The sequence below is a fragment of the Natator depressus genome, chromosome 18, assembly GCF_965152275.1.
Source record: "Natator depressus isolate rNatDep1 chromosome 18, rNatDep2.hap1, whole genome shotgun sequence".
NCBI lineage: Eukaryota > Metazoa > Chordata > Testudines > Cheloniidae > Natator > Natator depressus.
The window spans coordinates 6,477,164-6,493,983 of NC_134251.1; the positions used below are offsets into that span (position 1 = coordinate 6,477,164).

Here is a 16,820-nt window from a genome sequence, read left to right on the forward strand (position 1 = left end):
AACAAAGTGATAGCAATGCTAATACTAAAGCAAGTTGTAAATCACAGCCCTCCCCCCCCCCCCAAAAAGATGTCTGTACAGCAAGAGTGAAGTGTTCTAAGCTTTGGGAAAACTAAAGGGCGTCAGCTGGGGTTTGCAGAGAGCACTGATAGTTGTCCTTGCAAGGGACAGGGATAGGACAGGAGAAGAACAGATGAGAATGTCAAAGTTCAGCCAATGGTGTAGACCAGCATGTGGTTGATGATCTAACACAGAAGTGAAGGAGTAGCTCTAATTATGCAAACAAAACCACAGCAACAGATGCGGAAGTTCAAGACCAAGCACCATCATAAATAACCTGCAAGACAAGTGAAGCAAAGCTATACGAGTAACAGCAGATAGGAGGGTGGTAATCCCACCACGAAGGGAAGAAGGCTGGAAAGGAAATTCGAGGTTGTCAGAGTGCACTGGAGCTGCACCTTTTACAATATCAGAGCTCGGTCTTTGCAGCTTTGATGAACCCTGATATTTGCTGTCCTTTGACGTAAAACTCGAGGACACAGTGTATTTGGAAACTGCGCCAGCCCTTCCCTTCCTCTAAATCACAAGTTATGGAATTAACCAACATCTTGGTGGACGTAACTGGAATCAAAATATCCATGACAGAAAACAAAGGGAAATGTGGAACAACAGGAGCAAGTGGAGTGATGCTCAAACTCTGGTGGCCAGGGGAATACGTTAGGGTAGGTCGCTGTTACCAAAGGTCACTGTTCACAGGATTTATTCTGAACTCAAAGTCAGTTTATTCAGTACTAGTAAAAGGTCCCTGGATTTTACTGATCAAATGCCCCTGCCATAATTCTTTAACTCAGTAATACATTCATAGTGTCAATGACCCTTTTTTAAACACAGCCCACCCATAGGCACACCAGTCATATCCATCCCACCAAAGAGAGCCACTAGGTCTGAATGAATTAGATGTAATAAAACAGTACATTCAACCACTGACAACTCCACTCAGCAGGGGAAGCAATGAAACCCATCTCCTCCTTTCAGAAATGGCTCATTGTCTGACCTGTGACTTGTCATTCAGATCACCTGCTTCCTCTATTCAAAGCCCACAGAAAGGCCAATAGCTCTAATGCCCTTGGCTTTTACAGAAAAGTCCAGTGCATGAGCTGACCACACAGCAGGAACTGGGGATTTGCAGATACAGAGCACGCAAGGACAATGGTCCAAGTCAACATCTTACACAGAGCACAATCATTTGGCATATACATGCTTACAGCGTGTTCAAAGACAGGGAGTATAATCAAATATTTTTTCCTATTTCTCCTACTCAGAATACCATTGCCACATAACGGAAGGGCTTAACATCTACCACACTCACTCAACCCTAAATTACCAATAGCAGAACTAATATTGGGATAGATTTTAGGGTGGATGATATGGTGTACCATCCTTGCATTATATTGTGTCTGTGTTACTTTCCAAGCTCTGGCAGCTCACCTTGATGCTGACCTGCAGCACTGCTTGCCATCGTCCTGGGCCTCTCCCTAAGCAGAGACTGCCAAGTTTTGCAGTGGTTTTGTGATGTAGGCACATGTCCGATAAGGACTAGGCTAACACCACATTTCATTTTCACATAGTGGCTCAATGTATATTCGAACCCCAGTCTCTACAGGTGAAAGGGCAGGGTACTAGTCCACTAGATCTATTTCTAGCCTTCCATATCTTGTGGAATTTAAATCAATAGACACAAATACAAGTATAACTTCACCTTGTTCATATACAAAGAGATAATGGGAAAATACAAAAGCATTAGAGGCTGCCTGATGGATTCCCTGCCAAACTGCAAACCAATCATTTGCTAATAGTGGCAGGTTAAGAGTTATTGAAACTCTTTCCTCCACCCCAATCCAAACTCTTGGCAACTGCTGCTTTCAAGCAGCATCATAGTGCAGCCAATTTATTATTTTTTGAAGGGAGGTGGCAGCATTTTTCTCCTCTATTTGGTTTTAAAAACAAGCCAGCCAGACAGGCACCATGACGTCAACACAGTATGTATTTTAATCGTAGACCAAAATAATTTAAACTGTGCTTTCCTGCCCCTCTTTAGCAAACCATTTAAAGCTTCTGGAAAAGGAAGGCAGCTCCATTTATGTAAAAATGACAGTACAACTGAAAATTCCAGTTGTATATATTTAAAGGGCCAGCATCAATCCATGAAGTAGGATGGAAAATGTGGTCCATTAGAAGTAGTTGTACTTAGAGCTTTTTGCTGGGCAGATGGCATGAGAATTTGAGAACTAAGGGTAGATTTTTCAAAAGCAACTAAGATTTAGGAGCATAAGTCCCACTGAAAGTCAAGAGGATTTGTGCTCCTAAAATCCACCATCACCACTATCATCATAAATAAAACAAAAATATTGTAAAACACTCCATTATATTTGAATACCTACCCTAGAGAGATGATCAACAGCACTGATTTCAAATTTATCTTATTCTAAACATTTGTGTTTTCTCTAAATTTTGTCTATTACTTCTATGCTATATCACAGCTTCTTATACAGTAGTTTGAGACAGCCAGCATAAGATCAGCGGACTATAACAGAGAAGGCTGGATTCAGTACATAAAACCCTTCAGATCAAAGAAAGTGTTCAACTTGTTAACTTTACCAAATACAACGAAGAGCATCAAAACTGAGTATGCGTACAGCAATTACCTTAAAGGTCAGAAATAAAGGAAGTTTATCTGTCTCACCCTAAGAGGAAGGAAAAGAAATGTGCTCTATTTAGATCCAACTTGCATTCCCCACCACCTTTCCAATGAAAATATTGTAAATTCTTTGTGAAGTCTCCTTAGTGGACCTGACTGTTGGAGTGTAAGGACAGCCCTTTATATACAACGGCTTCCTCAGTGAAGGGTCCCAAAGCACTATAACAAACTGGTACCGGTTCTCTATACAGATCCCTTCACACACCCTCGAAGTGCTGCAATTGCTGAGGAGCAATACAGCAGCTATTTAATAGTACACAGACATGGCATTGCAGTTTAGGACAGGAAATGAATACCACCACCACCACCAATTTAGGGAAGCAAAACACAGTTACGAGAGTTAAAATTTAGTGAAGTCACCAAGCTAAACCCCTACTCTTATGAAAACCATCTCTGGGTTTTTCATGACCCTAAGTCATCAAAATCAGTTTCCATCTCTCATGAAAGGCTGCCTTCCCAATAGTACACTGAGCTCCTAACACACTGCAGCAGTGGTTCAGTACTGACTCAGAGGAAATAATGCTATCCACTAAATAACCAGCACCACTCCCTCCAACACCTGGGGGTTTCTTAGAGCTCTCTTATCCATGCCTGACCTTGCTTAGCTTAAGAGAGTTGACAGCACCACAGCAATGGGTGGTAAGACTGCAAATTAAGACCACCACTGGGCCTACAATAACTGTTTACACTACCTACATCAAAAGCAGGAATAGATTTAATCTGATATGTCAGTGCCAGTATAGACTATTCCAGACCTCAAGAAACTAAATCCTGCATTCCTCTGCTTTGCCCCCCAACCCCAATGTTTGCAGTGAAAAAATTCCCATGGTTTTACTTTATATATTAAAATTGTATTTGCCTGCTACCTTCAGTCCAAGCTTTCAACCCAACTGAAAGCCAACAGGCAGAAACATTTAACAATGTTACGTACAAAGAAAAAGACATAGCTGGTCTTGTTCCTATTATTGTAAGCCACCATATGGCTGAAAGCCAATTTGACCACTCTTGAAGCAACCACCACTATGGGTATGTTTTTCTGAGTTTCTCTCTCCCCATGCCCTTGTACAGGTGTGAACATACCATCTGGACTGCTGACAGCTATTCAGAATTTTCCCAATTAAAATAACTATTAGCCAGTATTCTGGTAACATGCTTCACTACTGAGAAAAAAGATTCGGGATTTAGACGTCACTGCAGAACCAAATATTCCACTGAAGGATCAATTTTTCTGGCGTAACGTATTACATTCCTTTGCTGTTTGCCACGACCTTTTGATGTAGCTATGAGACCGCATCAGTCACTTGTGTTTTACTAGATGAGTCACTGTTCTATTGTAATTGTATATTTTTAGATTATACTACATTTGTATAATAGGTTCTTATTTATTCTGATCAAGACAAAAACAGTATGACTAAAGATTGCTTGAGTTTTATAATACACTTGGCAAAAATCAGACCTACACAATGCATTTTTTCCCTCCAGGCTTTAATGTAGGAATCTTCAAAAATATGGAACAATTGATTACATGGAAGTCAAGAACCAGAGGTCTGTTCGCCCACACTGAGACATTGTCCAAAAATCTGACCAAGGACAGCACCAAACAACTTAATTCGAACCATCTTTTCTGAATACAAAGCATCTTTTGAAAAACCCTCTGAACTCGCTGAGGGTTAGACTGGTGTGTGGGATGTGAGTTAACACAGATACTACTGTGACACTTCTCGGGGCACCCAGGGCTGAGAGTCACATTATTACTACCCGCCTCCAACATGAGGGACTCTTGCCTAATCAGCTAGGCACAACCAGCATGTCAGCCACCCACATTCTCCTCTGGGCTACACCAGCCATCTTTGCCTGGCAGGTTGACAACAGATGCACCCCAGTCCCCAGGTCCCTTCCAGGTGTCCCCCTGAGGTATCCAGACCCTGATGACTGGATACACAGAGATCCTCTGCTCCCAAAGGAACAGTGTACCACAGTTTACCAGTTCTACCTTAGACCATCACTCCTGTATTATGCACAGCACTTGAGCTCAGTTACAAAACAAAGGAATTTAAGAATAGAGATTCAAATAAAAAGCAGAGAGAGAGAGAGAGAGAGAGATGGGAACAAATGGTTATGTATAAAATGGCACAACCATGCATTCTAAAGCCTAAACTTAACTACCAAGTTATCCTCCTGACTAACAGCTTCTCTCACCCAAAGTTCTCTCCAGCATTTTCAACCAAGCCTGGCTGAGATCCCTTTTCATGAAGCAAACTTGCTATCCGTTTACTTCCTAGGTGAAGGATGCCACAGTGTGTGTCTGCACCCTGAAATATACCAGAACAGACCCATCTACAATTTTCAACACTGAAAAAGAGGAAATTTGAGGGATTTTTCACAGCTTATTTTTAGTAAAGAGTCTCAAAATTTTGCTCTGGCAGGGAGTTTTATTGGGTTTGGCGAGTTTCACCCTAAACCTAGAAATCTGTATCCAATTCCCTGGCTGCCCCCTGAGCCTGGCTACTAAAGGCAATTAGTAAAAATAGCGCCAGACGGGTGAGGGAAAGACATAACAATGTGCAAGTTATCTTCAGGTGGTTTACTAGCACTGGTACTTAAACCTGAGGGGTGTGGGTGTGTGCAGGCGCTGTGCATCACTCACTGAATAAATTACTACTTGGGAATATGAAAATGTTATGACTGATGATGCTCAGAATCCTACCACTCACTTTATATTTGTTTACCTTTTTACAATGAAATCCTGCTCCCTCGAGAGCCATCTTCCAGAGGGGCCAGAGCCAGAGATGTAGATAGACAGGGACTGAATGTGTTATTTGTTTGTAATTGCCTCGCACAATACGACTAGAACCTCTAGGAGCTACTGGAATACAAATGAATTGTCATTTGATTTACGTCCCTGCATGAGAACATTTTTCAATTTTGTTACAGAACTTTAGAAGCAGAAAGCAAAGATTCACTCCTAAACTAAGCAGCATCAGTTGAGTCATTGGCTTCTATGAACAGGTCAGATCCATATCAAAATGTGATTGCTTCAGTACCTCTAATCTGCAATCCTGCATGCTTTATATGAAGAAAAATATAGCTTAGCTCCTCCAAATAATGCAGAAATATGTAAACATTATCTACTGCAGAAACCCGCAGATGCCAATCCAGCAGCCATGTATAGGCTCCAATTCATTAGCTCTACCAATGTCACTGCACTCAAGTCATTAGAGTGAAGGTTCTGTCATTTTGACTGCAGAAAGCTAAGAGGGACTGAATATTAAAGAAGAAAATTAGTTAAGTCTAAGGGTGGGGTTTTCAAAAGTTCCCAAATGCCTTAGGAGCACATGTCCCACTGACTTTCAATAGGAGTTGTGCTCCTAAGTCACTCAGTCACTTTTCCTCTTAACTTAACACCAGAGTGTTAACAACAAATGGTTTATCACGTATCTATACTCGTACACTGTTTGTGTTGTCAGAACAGCATATTGCACACATACATTTAACTTTTACCCAATTACAGGGATGTGCACTACTGCTACATCTTGGGTCAAAGTACAAACACCTTGCATTATAAATGCTCTGCAAACGTGACAGCAGCTGCTAGGGGTGGAACACGCTAAATTACTGGATGAGCAGAGTTCAGATTTCCTTTCTAAATGGGTACTTACTGTGTGAGAAGCGCTGTGTGATTGGGGTTCCAGGATAGGGATACGTGCGACTCTCCCATTGAATATTTCCCTCTTGGACTGCCTTGATAAAGCCATGATAACACTGATGTGCCACACCTAGAAAAGGGAGAAAACAATACTTGAGTATGCTTCTGGCATAAACTTATCGTCACAAGTCTAGGAAGGAGTTGTTCCTCCATGATCAGCATTGCACAATTTCCGGAGGAAAATAAACAACCCATAGTATGCCTAAATTAGGCCTGGGTTAAGTCACTGGTCTTGATGAACAAACAGTCCAACTCAGTATGGCAAATGCTAAGGCTATGGGAGCCACAGAAATAAATGACAGTATATCCATTTCTCCTAGAAGCCATGCAGACTTGACTGCTGTTCCTTTTTGCAATACCAGGTCGGAAAAGAAAATGATAAAAGGTTAATAATTACAGTTTAATTAATGATGTCATAAGGCTGGTAATGGAGGAGCAGCATGGAAGGTGTAAGAAGGTGGTTAGTGATCAGAAGGTAAGTCCTTGCAGTTTGACAAAAGGACTATAACTGCTCTAGTGCAGGCCCACAGAGGATTCAAGAGGGGAGAGGACAAACAACTCAAAGCCAGTGAGTGTGCCCAAAGGTGGTAACTAATTATAAGTGATCTGCACAATATCTGTTTTCAAGAATTCTCAACTTCTAGAGGTTGATGACAGAATAAACCCTTTGTGCAATCTAATCACGTACACGTATTGTCTGTATCAGTTATCCTCTCCTGACCAAAACCTGCAGCTAGCTAGGGTAAATTACCAGCACTGTAAGATTACCATGTTCTTAATGAGTCTGATTCAGAGGCAAGTGCTTAAATTAGAGTCAGAAATAGGTCAGAGGGCTCAACAGCTGAAGACAGTGAGAATTTGGAGGTTTGGGGTCAGTGTGCTAAACGCCTAGACTACAGTTAAGGAGGGTCTCTGCAGAGGAGAAACATGGAGGATATACAGGCTGGTGAGACAAATGTATTGACAAAGAAGCAAAGTCTAACAGTGGCAGGCCCAATGAACCTCCCTCAAACCACAATGCAATACCATTTCATCTGCCAGCTGGAGCCAGACGCTGAAGAGACCAGGTGAGAGATGGATGCCAGAGATGTCTGATGTATATAAATATCTTTTTGCGTTAGTGGTGAAGGAGCTTAGGAGCTTAGTACACTTTTGGGCATTAGAAAATAGGTGTTTTAAGATCAACAATGCCGGTGTTCTACGCTGCCATGCAAGCCTGTTGTGTCCTAATCATCACATATCTGTGCACAACTGCTTCTTTGCCAGATGAGCATCTGCCTGTTTGTTGAAATGAACCTTTGGAGGAGTCACAATGCCTTATAAAGGTATGTTGCATGTTGGCTGCTATTGGCAACATTAAAAATAAATTTACAATTAAACATTCCTATTAGAACATACCATAATTAAAATCTGTTCATTTCTCACATTACTAAGGGGAAGATTTAGCCCCTTTGCCTGTGGCCACAAAGGCCCCCATGCAGAGCAGGACCAGAACCAGAGCTGCAGGTTCTGTATGTGGGGTACGGATTTATGCCGAGGGATTTGGGATGGGGCTCTGGGAATCCACCAGACATTGCCCCCAATGGAAGGAGAAGTGTCTACTGAAGCCACAGGGCTACAGTAGCTGTCACAGAGCATCCTGGCAGACATTCTAAGGCCTGGAAACATTCGCTCCTGCCAGCATTCACAAAACCTCCTGTACCAAGCCACGATACTTAAGCCAGATACAAGAGAAGAGGATTTAGCTCTTAGAGAATCTTAACATTAGCAAACAAATACCAGATTTACCTACCAAGAGAATAGCTCATTGAGAGCTGGATTCTAGTTTCAGTTATGCACCACTGTCATGGAGTCTCTCTATGCCCCAGACTGTAGTCAGTCTTCTGGGAGTGACCCCTTCAGTGTGCCAAGCCTCAAGGACCCACACGGTTCAACAGGGGCAGGCCTTTGGCCTCCAAGACTGGGCTGGCAGCACCAGCATTCCCAGTCTCTCTCCATGGCGCCATGCACCAAATCCAGCCAAGCCAGACTCCTGCTGGAGACTTGTACTGTGACCTTTCAGGGCACAATGCTCTCAGGGGGTATGTCTACACTGTAATCAGACATCCGCTGAACATTCCCCACATAAACCCCCCAACCCAGGTCCGATGCATCAGACACCAGCTCCAGCGACTGGGCCCTGTCCCTGAACGGGACCCCTTGGATCATGTTGCTTGGGGCGGACCACCACTGTAGGGAGGCGATAACCAAGTCGGGCATGGTGAGGACCTTGTCCATCCTGTCCCTGGCCTGGGAGAACTCCAAGGTCAGCCAGAGCTGGAGGGGCCTCATTTGCAGTCTGGTGTGGCGGACCACGTACGTGCACGCGGATATGTGACCCAAGAGCTGGGGGCACACTCTGGCTGTTGTCACTGGGAACCTTGTGACAGTGTTGATGAGCCCCTTCATGGTCTCGAACCTGTCCGGTGGGAGAAAAGCTGTGGCCGACGAGGCGTCCAGGATCGCCCTGATAAACTCCATGCATTGAACCAGGACTAACACATGATCCCTCACCTGCGACCGGGAGCTGCCCTTGACCAGCCAATCGTCCAGATAGGGAAAAATCTGGACCCCCTGGCACCTGAGGTAGGCCGCTACCACTAACATACATTTTGTAAATACCCTGGGGGCAGTGGACAGGCCATACGGAAGGACCGTAAATTGGTAGTGATTCTGCCCCACCACGAAACGGAGGAGGCATCTGTGCCCCTCGAATATGTGAATGTGGAAGTACGTGTCCTGCAGATCGAAGGCAGCGTACCAGTCCCCGGGATCCAGGTAGGGGATGATGGAAGCCAGGGAGACCAAGCGGAACTTGAGCTTCACCATGAACTGGTTCAGATCTCACAGGTCCAGGATGGGCCTGAGTCCCCCTTTGGCCTTCGGAGTAAGGAAATAGCGGGAGTAGAACCCCTTGTCTTTGAACTGGAGCTTTATTGAGGGTGGATCCCTGAGGAGGACTGGCAGGGCGCCCCCGAGCGTCCCATCAAAATCGCCTTTTCCCCGGCTGTTTGCCCTTGGCGGACCCGGGTTGCGGGGCCAGCCTCGACTGCCTCTGAGGGAGCCTTTTATAGTCCCATGCCTTCTTATAGGCAGCCTCGTATTTTGGGTGGAGGCCTGAGCGGGAGTCTGCTGTGGCTTCAATTTAAATTTCGCCATTGCCGGGACATTGAGACCCAGAGTCTGGAGGGTCATGAGGGAGTTCTTTATACCATGCAGCTTTGTATCCGTTTGTTCCGCAAACAGAGCTTTGCCATCAAATGGGAGATCCTGCATGGCGGCCTGCGCCTCACTGGACAGCCCGGACAGCAGGGGCCATGACGCCCTTCTTATGGAAACCACATGTCCGCCGCATCCAAAGCCGCTTGCAGGACTGCCCTGGCAGCCACTGTACCTTCCTCCACCAGCGCCTTGAACTCCTTCCTATCATGCTCCTTGAGGGAGTCCTCAACCTTGAGAAGGGAGCCCCACAGATTCAATTCATACCAGCCCAGGAGAGCCTGGTGGTTTGCCTCTTGTGACTGGGAGCTCGAGGATGAATAAACTTTTCTTCCAAAAGAGTCCAGCCTTCGTGAATCTTTATTTTTTGGGGTAGGGGTTGGCAGGCCCTGCTGTTCCCTGTGGTTGACCGACTCGACCACCAGGGAGTTGGGCGCCGGGCATGTGTATAAGTACTTGTGTCCCTTGGTGGGTACAAAGTACTTGCGTTCCGCCCTCTTGGAGGTGGGGGCCAACGAGGCCGGCATTTGCCACAGAACATTTGAAATTTTTGCCACCCCTTCATGGAGAGGCAAGGCTACCCTGCCCAGTGCTGAAGAGAACAGCACATTAAACAGGGAGTCCGAGGGCTCCTCCATCTCCTCTGCCTGGAGGTGGAGGCTTGATGCCACCCTTTTTAGGAGTTCCTGATGGGCCCTAAAGTCCTCCTGCGCGACTGAATGGAGCGAGGCCATAATCGCCTCATCCGGGGAGGCCGCGGAGGCCAGTGCCGTTCCTTGGGTGTCCGCCGGCACGGGAGGGTCCACCATTTGGTTGGTCTCTGGGTACGGTACTGAAGGTGTACATCCCACCGACTTCTTCCTTGGAGGTCTGGAGATGGAGGCCGATGATGCCTCTGAGGCTCCAGCTACCGAGCGAACCCCCACCGGGGCTGCGTCAGGGGCCACGGTGCCCACTGGTACCACTGGGCCGGCCACAGGGCCCGGAGCCACTGCACTTGCTGCGGCACCAGTGGGCCCGGTTGCTCGGCCTGGCTGGCCTAGCCCATGGAGGGACGACTACGAGTGGAGGCCAGGCTGATGAACGGCCTGCTGCTGTCCTGGGACCGGGAGGAGCAGTGGTGCTGGGAGCAACACCGACCACGGGACCACGATCTCAACATGGAGGACCGGTACCATCGGTAGCAGCTGCTCTGTGATCGGCTCCAACGGACGGACCCGCGACAGCGAGACGCTGGCGATCAATGCCCTGGGCTGTGGAGGCGATGCCTTGGCGTGGTCTTGGAGTGGGATTCTGAGCGGGAACGGGGGTTGATGTCCGTGCCATGACCAGCTGCGGTAACCCTCCGAGATGAGGGCCTCTGGCAACGTCTGCCTCGGTCCCGTTGGTACTCACTCCTTGAAGTGGAGCGGTGCCGAGAGTCTCGGTCGGATGGCACCCAACCCGACAGTCTGGTGGGAGTTGAGGGCGATCCACGTGGACTTTGCCCTGAACGGTCGCTGGGCAGCGAACAGCTTTGGGAACGTTCCCTTGACCGAGATCGGTACTGAGCCAGGGGCGACTGCGGAGATCCCAGCGGTGGCTTGTCCCTGCAGCGTGGGACCAACATCAGTGACGCTCCTAGTACCGGCATGGACATGACGTCCCGGTCTGCCTGTAGGGCCTCCGGCATGGAGGGCATCCGGACATCTGGGGAGACCCAGTCCGAAGTGGCCGGGCTACTCCGCTCTACGCGAATCGGAGGCCTGGAAGCCTGAGGGGATCGAGGACTGCCTGACATGGGTCTAGCCTCTGCCCCAGGTTTTTCTCGGTGCTGCTGCGAAGGAGTCTTTTGCGCCTTCTTGTGCCCCGTGGATGGGGAGCGGTGCCGACTGGTCGAAGGCTCGCGGTGTCAGCTCGGAGTGGCGCACCGGAGTCGGGATCAGTGCCAGCTCCATCAGAATGGTCCGGAGCCTAATGTCTCCTTCCCTCTTGGTCCGAGGTTTGAACGACTTGAAAATCTTGCAATGATCGCTGATATGGATTTCTCCCAAAAAGCATAAACAGTCTGCGTGTGAGTCACTCCTTGGCATAGATCGCCTACAAGTGTCACATGACTTAAAATCCAGGGCACGGGGCATGCCCCGGCCCGGACGCTCTAACTAACTGAGCAGCTAACTAACTACAGGTACTAACACTGAACGAACAAGCAGTTCTGGGGCCGAGCTACAGCAAAGCTGCAGCAGAGTAGTTCCGATGCACCTTCACTGGCGGCAAGAAGGAACGAGGGGGGGGGAGGCGCAGATCCCCTTATACCACGCCATGGAGGCGCCACTCCAGGGGTCGCTGGGGCACTCCCCCCTACGGGTACTGCTAGGGGAAAAAACTTCCGGCACCAGTACACATGGCAAGCATGCACACCTACTGTGGAATACACATGAGCAATCACTCGAAGAAGAAACAAAATTGCTGATACAGTTTGAGGATGACAAAAATTGGGGGAAAATGATAAATAATGAAGAGGACAGGTCACTGATACAATGTGATCTGGATCATAAGCAAACCATTTAAGTATTAACACAGCTAAAAGTAAATGTATACATCTAGGAACAAAGAATGTAGGCCATATTTACAGGATGGGGGACTCTATTCTGGGAAGCAGTGAGTCTGAAAAAGATTTGATGGACATGGTGGATAATCAGCTGACCATCAGCTCCCAGTGCAATACTGTGGTCAAAAGGGCTAATGAGATCCTTGGATGCATAAACAGGGGAATTTTGAGTAGGGGGAGAGAGGTTATTTTAACCTCTGTATTTGACACTTGTGCAACCATTGCTGGAACACTGAGTCCTGCTCTGGTGTCCAGAAGGATATTGATAAATTGGAGAATTCAGAGAAGAGCCACAAGAATGATTAAAGGATAGGAAAACATGCCCTCTAGTGATAGATAGACTCAAGGAGCTTAATCTATCTTGAAGAGAAGGTTAAGAGGTGACTTACTTACAATTTACTATCCCCTAAATGGGGGAAACAATATTTAATGATGGGCTCTTCAGCAGAAAAATATATAACACAATCCAATGGCTGGAAATTGAAGTTAGACAAATTCAGACTGGAAATAAGGTATAATTTTTTTTTAACAGTGAGGGTAACCAACCACTGGAACAATTTACCAAGGGTTGTAGTGGATTCTCCATCACAGAATTTTTTAAATCAAGCCTGGATATTCTTCTAAAAGATCTGCTCTAGACATTTTTGGAGGTCAGACTAGACAATGGTCCCTTCCAGCCTTGAAATCTATGACAGTGGAGATGCTAGAACTTGACAAGAGATTTTCCCAAAAATTCTTACTGAAAGCCCTGTGCTGGGAAACCCACCCCCCCCCAAAAAAAATCCTAAGTATCATACTTCATGATTTGTGGCAGGAAAATTTCAAACTAAAGCACTAGATCCCTGGGCAGTTGGTCCCCGGGCAGTTGGTCCCCAGGAGGCCACATTGGAAATGTAACCTTAATTATATGATTTCAAAGCAGAGATATCCTGACAAACAGGAAAAATTAAAGCATTAGGAAACAAACAGCATTTACCTCAAGTGACCCTCTCTGGACTGTAGGGTACAGGTGAGCAACTACATTTGCCATAGTCAATAGTAGCTGCTAAAATGACATACCTGCTAAACAACAACTCCCCCCACCACACTCCCAGCATTAAAGACTAACTAGTCACGCAAATGTATGCTGCCTAAAGCCACTCATCCCTGCTGTACACAGTGCGCCTCTCCCACATTCTTTTTTCGGGTGAATCACTCATTTCTACTTCATTCCAGTCTTCTCCTTTATACCTTTAAGCCATGGTAACTGCAAGAACAAGCAAGCAGGTGACTGCACATCACATAGCAGCAGAGGGTGAGTTTCAGATGAGGGGCTGAACGCTGTGCTGCTTTAGGAGTGCTGGAGAAGTGTTTGTTACCTCCCATAACTTGATGAGCTGAAAGAATTTTGCATTGCTCGATTTCAGAAGTGCTCCATCTGAACTATGACCTGTCAAACTCAGAGCAGGGGAGAGAATACCTAGACGTGATATAGACATTTACATGTTCAAAGAACTCAGCAAACATCCATTCTCGACCTTCCAATGAGGTAGACAAGTACCAATCCCATTTTACAAAAGAAGACTGCACAAAGTGACTTCCAGGCTCCCCACAGAGCCAAGACTAGACACTCAGGTATTTCTGTCTCAACACCTACCTGCTTCATTTTTCCCGCCAGCAAAGAGCCAGCAATAAGTTTTGCACATTGTTATTAAACTCCAATCTGCATACTACAGCAGCCAGCACACAGAGCTCCGGAGACCAAAAACCCCTGCCCCAAAGGGCTTAATCTTATGGTATGTCTACACTGCCCATGTTACAGCACACTGCCTTGGTAGCACTGTGACGTGGGCAGTGTAGTCACGCTTCATCACCGGGGGAGAGCTCTCCGGACGATAAAAAATAACCACCCCAAGCGAGGGGTGGCAGCTTTAACACCGGGAGCATGTGTCTCAGCGAAAAGCGCTGTCTATACTAACGCTTTTCAGCACTAAAACTTTTGTCGCTCGTGGGGGGTGTTTTTTCACACCCCTGAACGACTAAAGTGTTAGCGCTGAAAGCGGCAGTGTAGACAGCCTAAAAAAATAAATTAAAAAAAAAAAAAAAGACACAGATGAAGAGTTTGGGACAGCAATAAAACAAGCTAATGAGTATCGGGATGACCAGCGCAGTTATTTTTGTTGTGGTTGTTTTAAAGGGGGTAGAAGTAAGCTGAGGGAGAATCGCAGCAATGTGTCCTCCCCATCCACTCAAAATCTTTTAAACTGAGATGGGGATTTGTGCTTTACCTGCAAGTTAGATATTTTCCAGAAATACCAGGTGGTGACACACAGCTTCCAGGCAGAGAGAGAGAGAAAACCTCTGCATTTCAATGGCCGTCACCTCCAGGAGACCAAGCAGGCGACATTCTCAAACTGCCAGATAATGTGGGAGAAGGTGCAGAACTCCCTGCTCAGAGAATACAGCACAGGTCATTTAACAAATGGACACTGATGGCAACTGCAGGCCTAAGACACAGCCCACAAGTGTGACCAGGGAAAAAATGCAATGAAAGTAAAGGTTTCAGAGTAACAGCCGTGTTAGTCTGTATTCGCAAAAAGAAAAGGAGTACTTGTGGCACCTTAGAGACTAACCAATTTATTTGAGCATGAGCTTTCGTGAGCTACAGCTCACTTCACGAAAGCTCATGCTCAAATAAATTGGTTAGTCTCTAATGAAAGTAAAAATACCCCGTGTCCTATAAGACAAGTTTGCCTTTTATAATTCAGCCCTAATCAAATCTAATACCATCAATACAGTATTTACTGCTTGATATTAATTCCCATTTATCTTGCACTGCCCTCAACTTACTGTGCTGCACATTTTTGTTTTGAAAACAACGGCATTGTAGGATTCTGTGCATTTATCCAGTCCAGCCTGGGGCAAATCAAGGCAATTTAAATATCAAGCAGGAAACCTTGATTGAAATCATTCATTTTCATCTTGTTTTGTACTTGTACTTTTTAGTTATTTTCTTAAAGAAAGGCTGATTCTCATTAGTTGGTAACCATTAAAACATACTGATTTTCAACTATAGTCTTTGCACTAAATTTGGTGCTTCTTTTCACTAACCAGATATCTATGTGCATTTATTAAAGTAATTTGTAGCTTAACCTACATTTACTCAGTCTTAGTTTATTATATTAGAAAATGAATTGAATTAGAAATTGAAGTGAATGCTACATTACTTATTACTAGATGAATATTTTTATTTGTGTCAGGCTCCATTTGGATGAAAATTTGAGAATTAAAAATGCACAAAAACAGCATTTAGGGTTTGGGGTTTTTTTTTAATTAAACAAAACTACCTCAAATGTGCTGGATACATAAGAAAAAAGTTTATTAGAACATGTTTTGAATTTAAAACTAATTTATTAAACAAAAGAAAGTATTATCTGTAGTTCGTGAACCGGACTGATTGTTTCTGGTCACCATGTCCTTTGGGATTTTAGAACTAACGGATCTCAACCTCACATGTAGTTTTCCTGCTTTCACAGCTCCCAGCTAGTTTTACTTTGAACCAACTGCTCGTTGAGCTGAACTGGCTGAATAAACTAAATGAAGAAAATATTCTCTCTGCACCAGCAGAAGAGGCTACTGTCATCAAAAGCGGTTTTAGCACTTTGACAAGCTCTGGTTCCAGGTGCTTAGTCAGTGACTTCCACCAGTTCAGGGGTCTGACTTTAAAACTTGCACAGCAAAGATGTACTACTTTTTTATTTAAAATTACTTTTTAATCAGATTACAGTCAGATTAAGCCTTAATTTAGGTTGTAAATTTCAAATTTAATTTTAAATAAGTTCATTTTTAATAATAAACCTGTATTTAAATAAAAAACCATTTTTTTTAAACTAATTGATTTTTATCCACTCCTGGCCAGCCCTCATCATTCTAATATCTGAGCATCTTGTGACAGGGAATACAGGTAGTGGTTGGGGACATGGGAGCATTTTGTTTCTTGGAAACAAGACATTGGTTGAGGCATTTACCGCTGGGGAAGGAAAGCATCCGCTCTCCTTCATTCTGGGCAGACAGAGGTGAATTTAAATTTGGGTGAGGGTCTACCTAATTCATTGTACTTTATAGGGCACCTATTGCTGCAGCATCTGAATGCCTCAATCTTTAGAGTATTTCTCCTCCCAACACCCTTGTCAGCCAGGGCAGTGCTGTTATCCACATTTTACAGAGTGGGAGCTAAGGCCCCGAGAGACTAAATGCCTTGCATAATAAGGTCACACAGGAAGCATGTGGCAGAGCAGGGGACTTGTCCAGTATCTGCCTGTACATCCAAGAATGATAAAGCACCTTTGATGAATGCTTCTTTGGGGGAAGGGATAGCTCAGTGGTTTGAGCATTGGCCTGCTAAACCCAGGGTTGAGAGTTCAATCCTTGAGGGGGCCATCTAGGGATCTGGGGCAAAAATTGGGGATTGGCCCTGCTTTGAGCAGGGGGTGGGACTAGATGACCTCCTGAGGTCCCTTCCAACCCTG

The 16,820-nt window shown here is 45.4% G+C and overlaps 1 protein-coding gene across 5 annotated transcripts in view; it reads right to left on the reverse strand.

The window, feature by feature from the left end:
• Positions 1 to 16,820, reverse strand: part of FBXO42 (F-box protein 42) — a 100,258-nt gene that overhangs the window by 45,763 nt on the left and 37,675 nt on the right. For 4 of the 5 annotated variants that reach the window (XR_012642316.1, XM_074975323.1, XM_074975320.1 and 1 more), the window contains exon 3: positions 6,418 to 6,534. Coding sequence is in view for 3 of the 5 variants with exons in the window: in XM_074975323.1 (XP_074831424.1) it covers positions 6,418 to 6,534 (117 nt within the window). In the remaining 2 variants the exon portion in view is untranslated. Of the gene's footprint in view, positions 1 to 6,417; positions 6,535 to 14,579; positions 14,736 to 16,820 lie in introns of those variants that run through there. The other variant, XM_074975324.1, reaches the window with a different exon arrangement.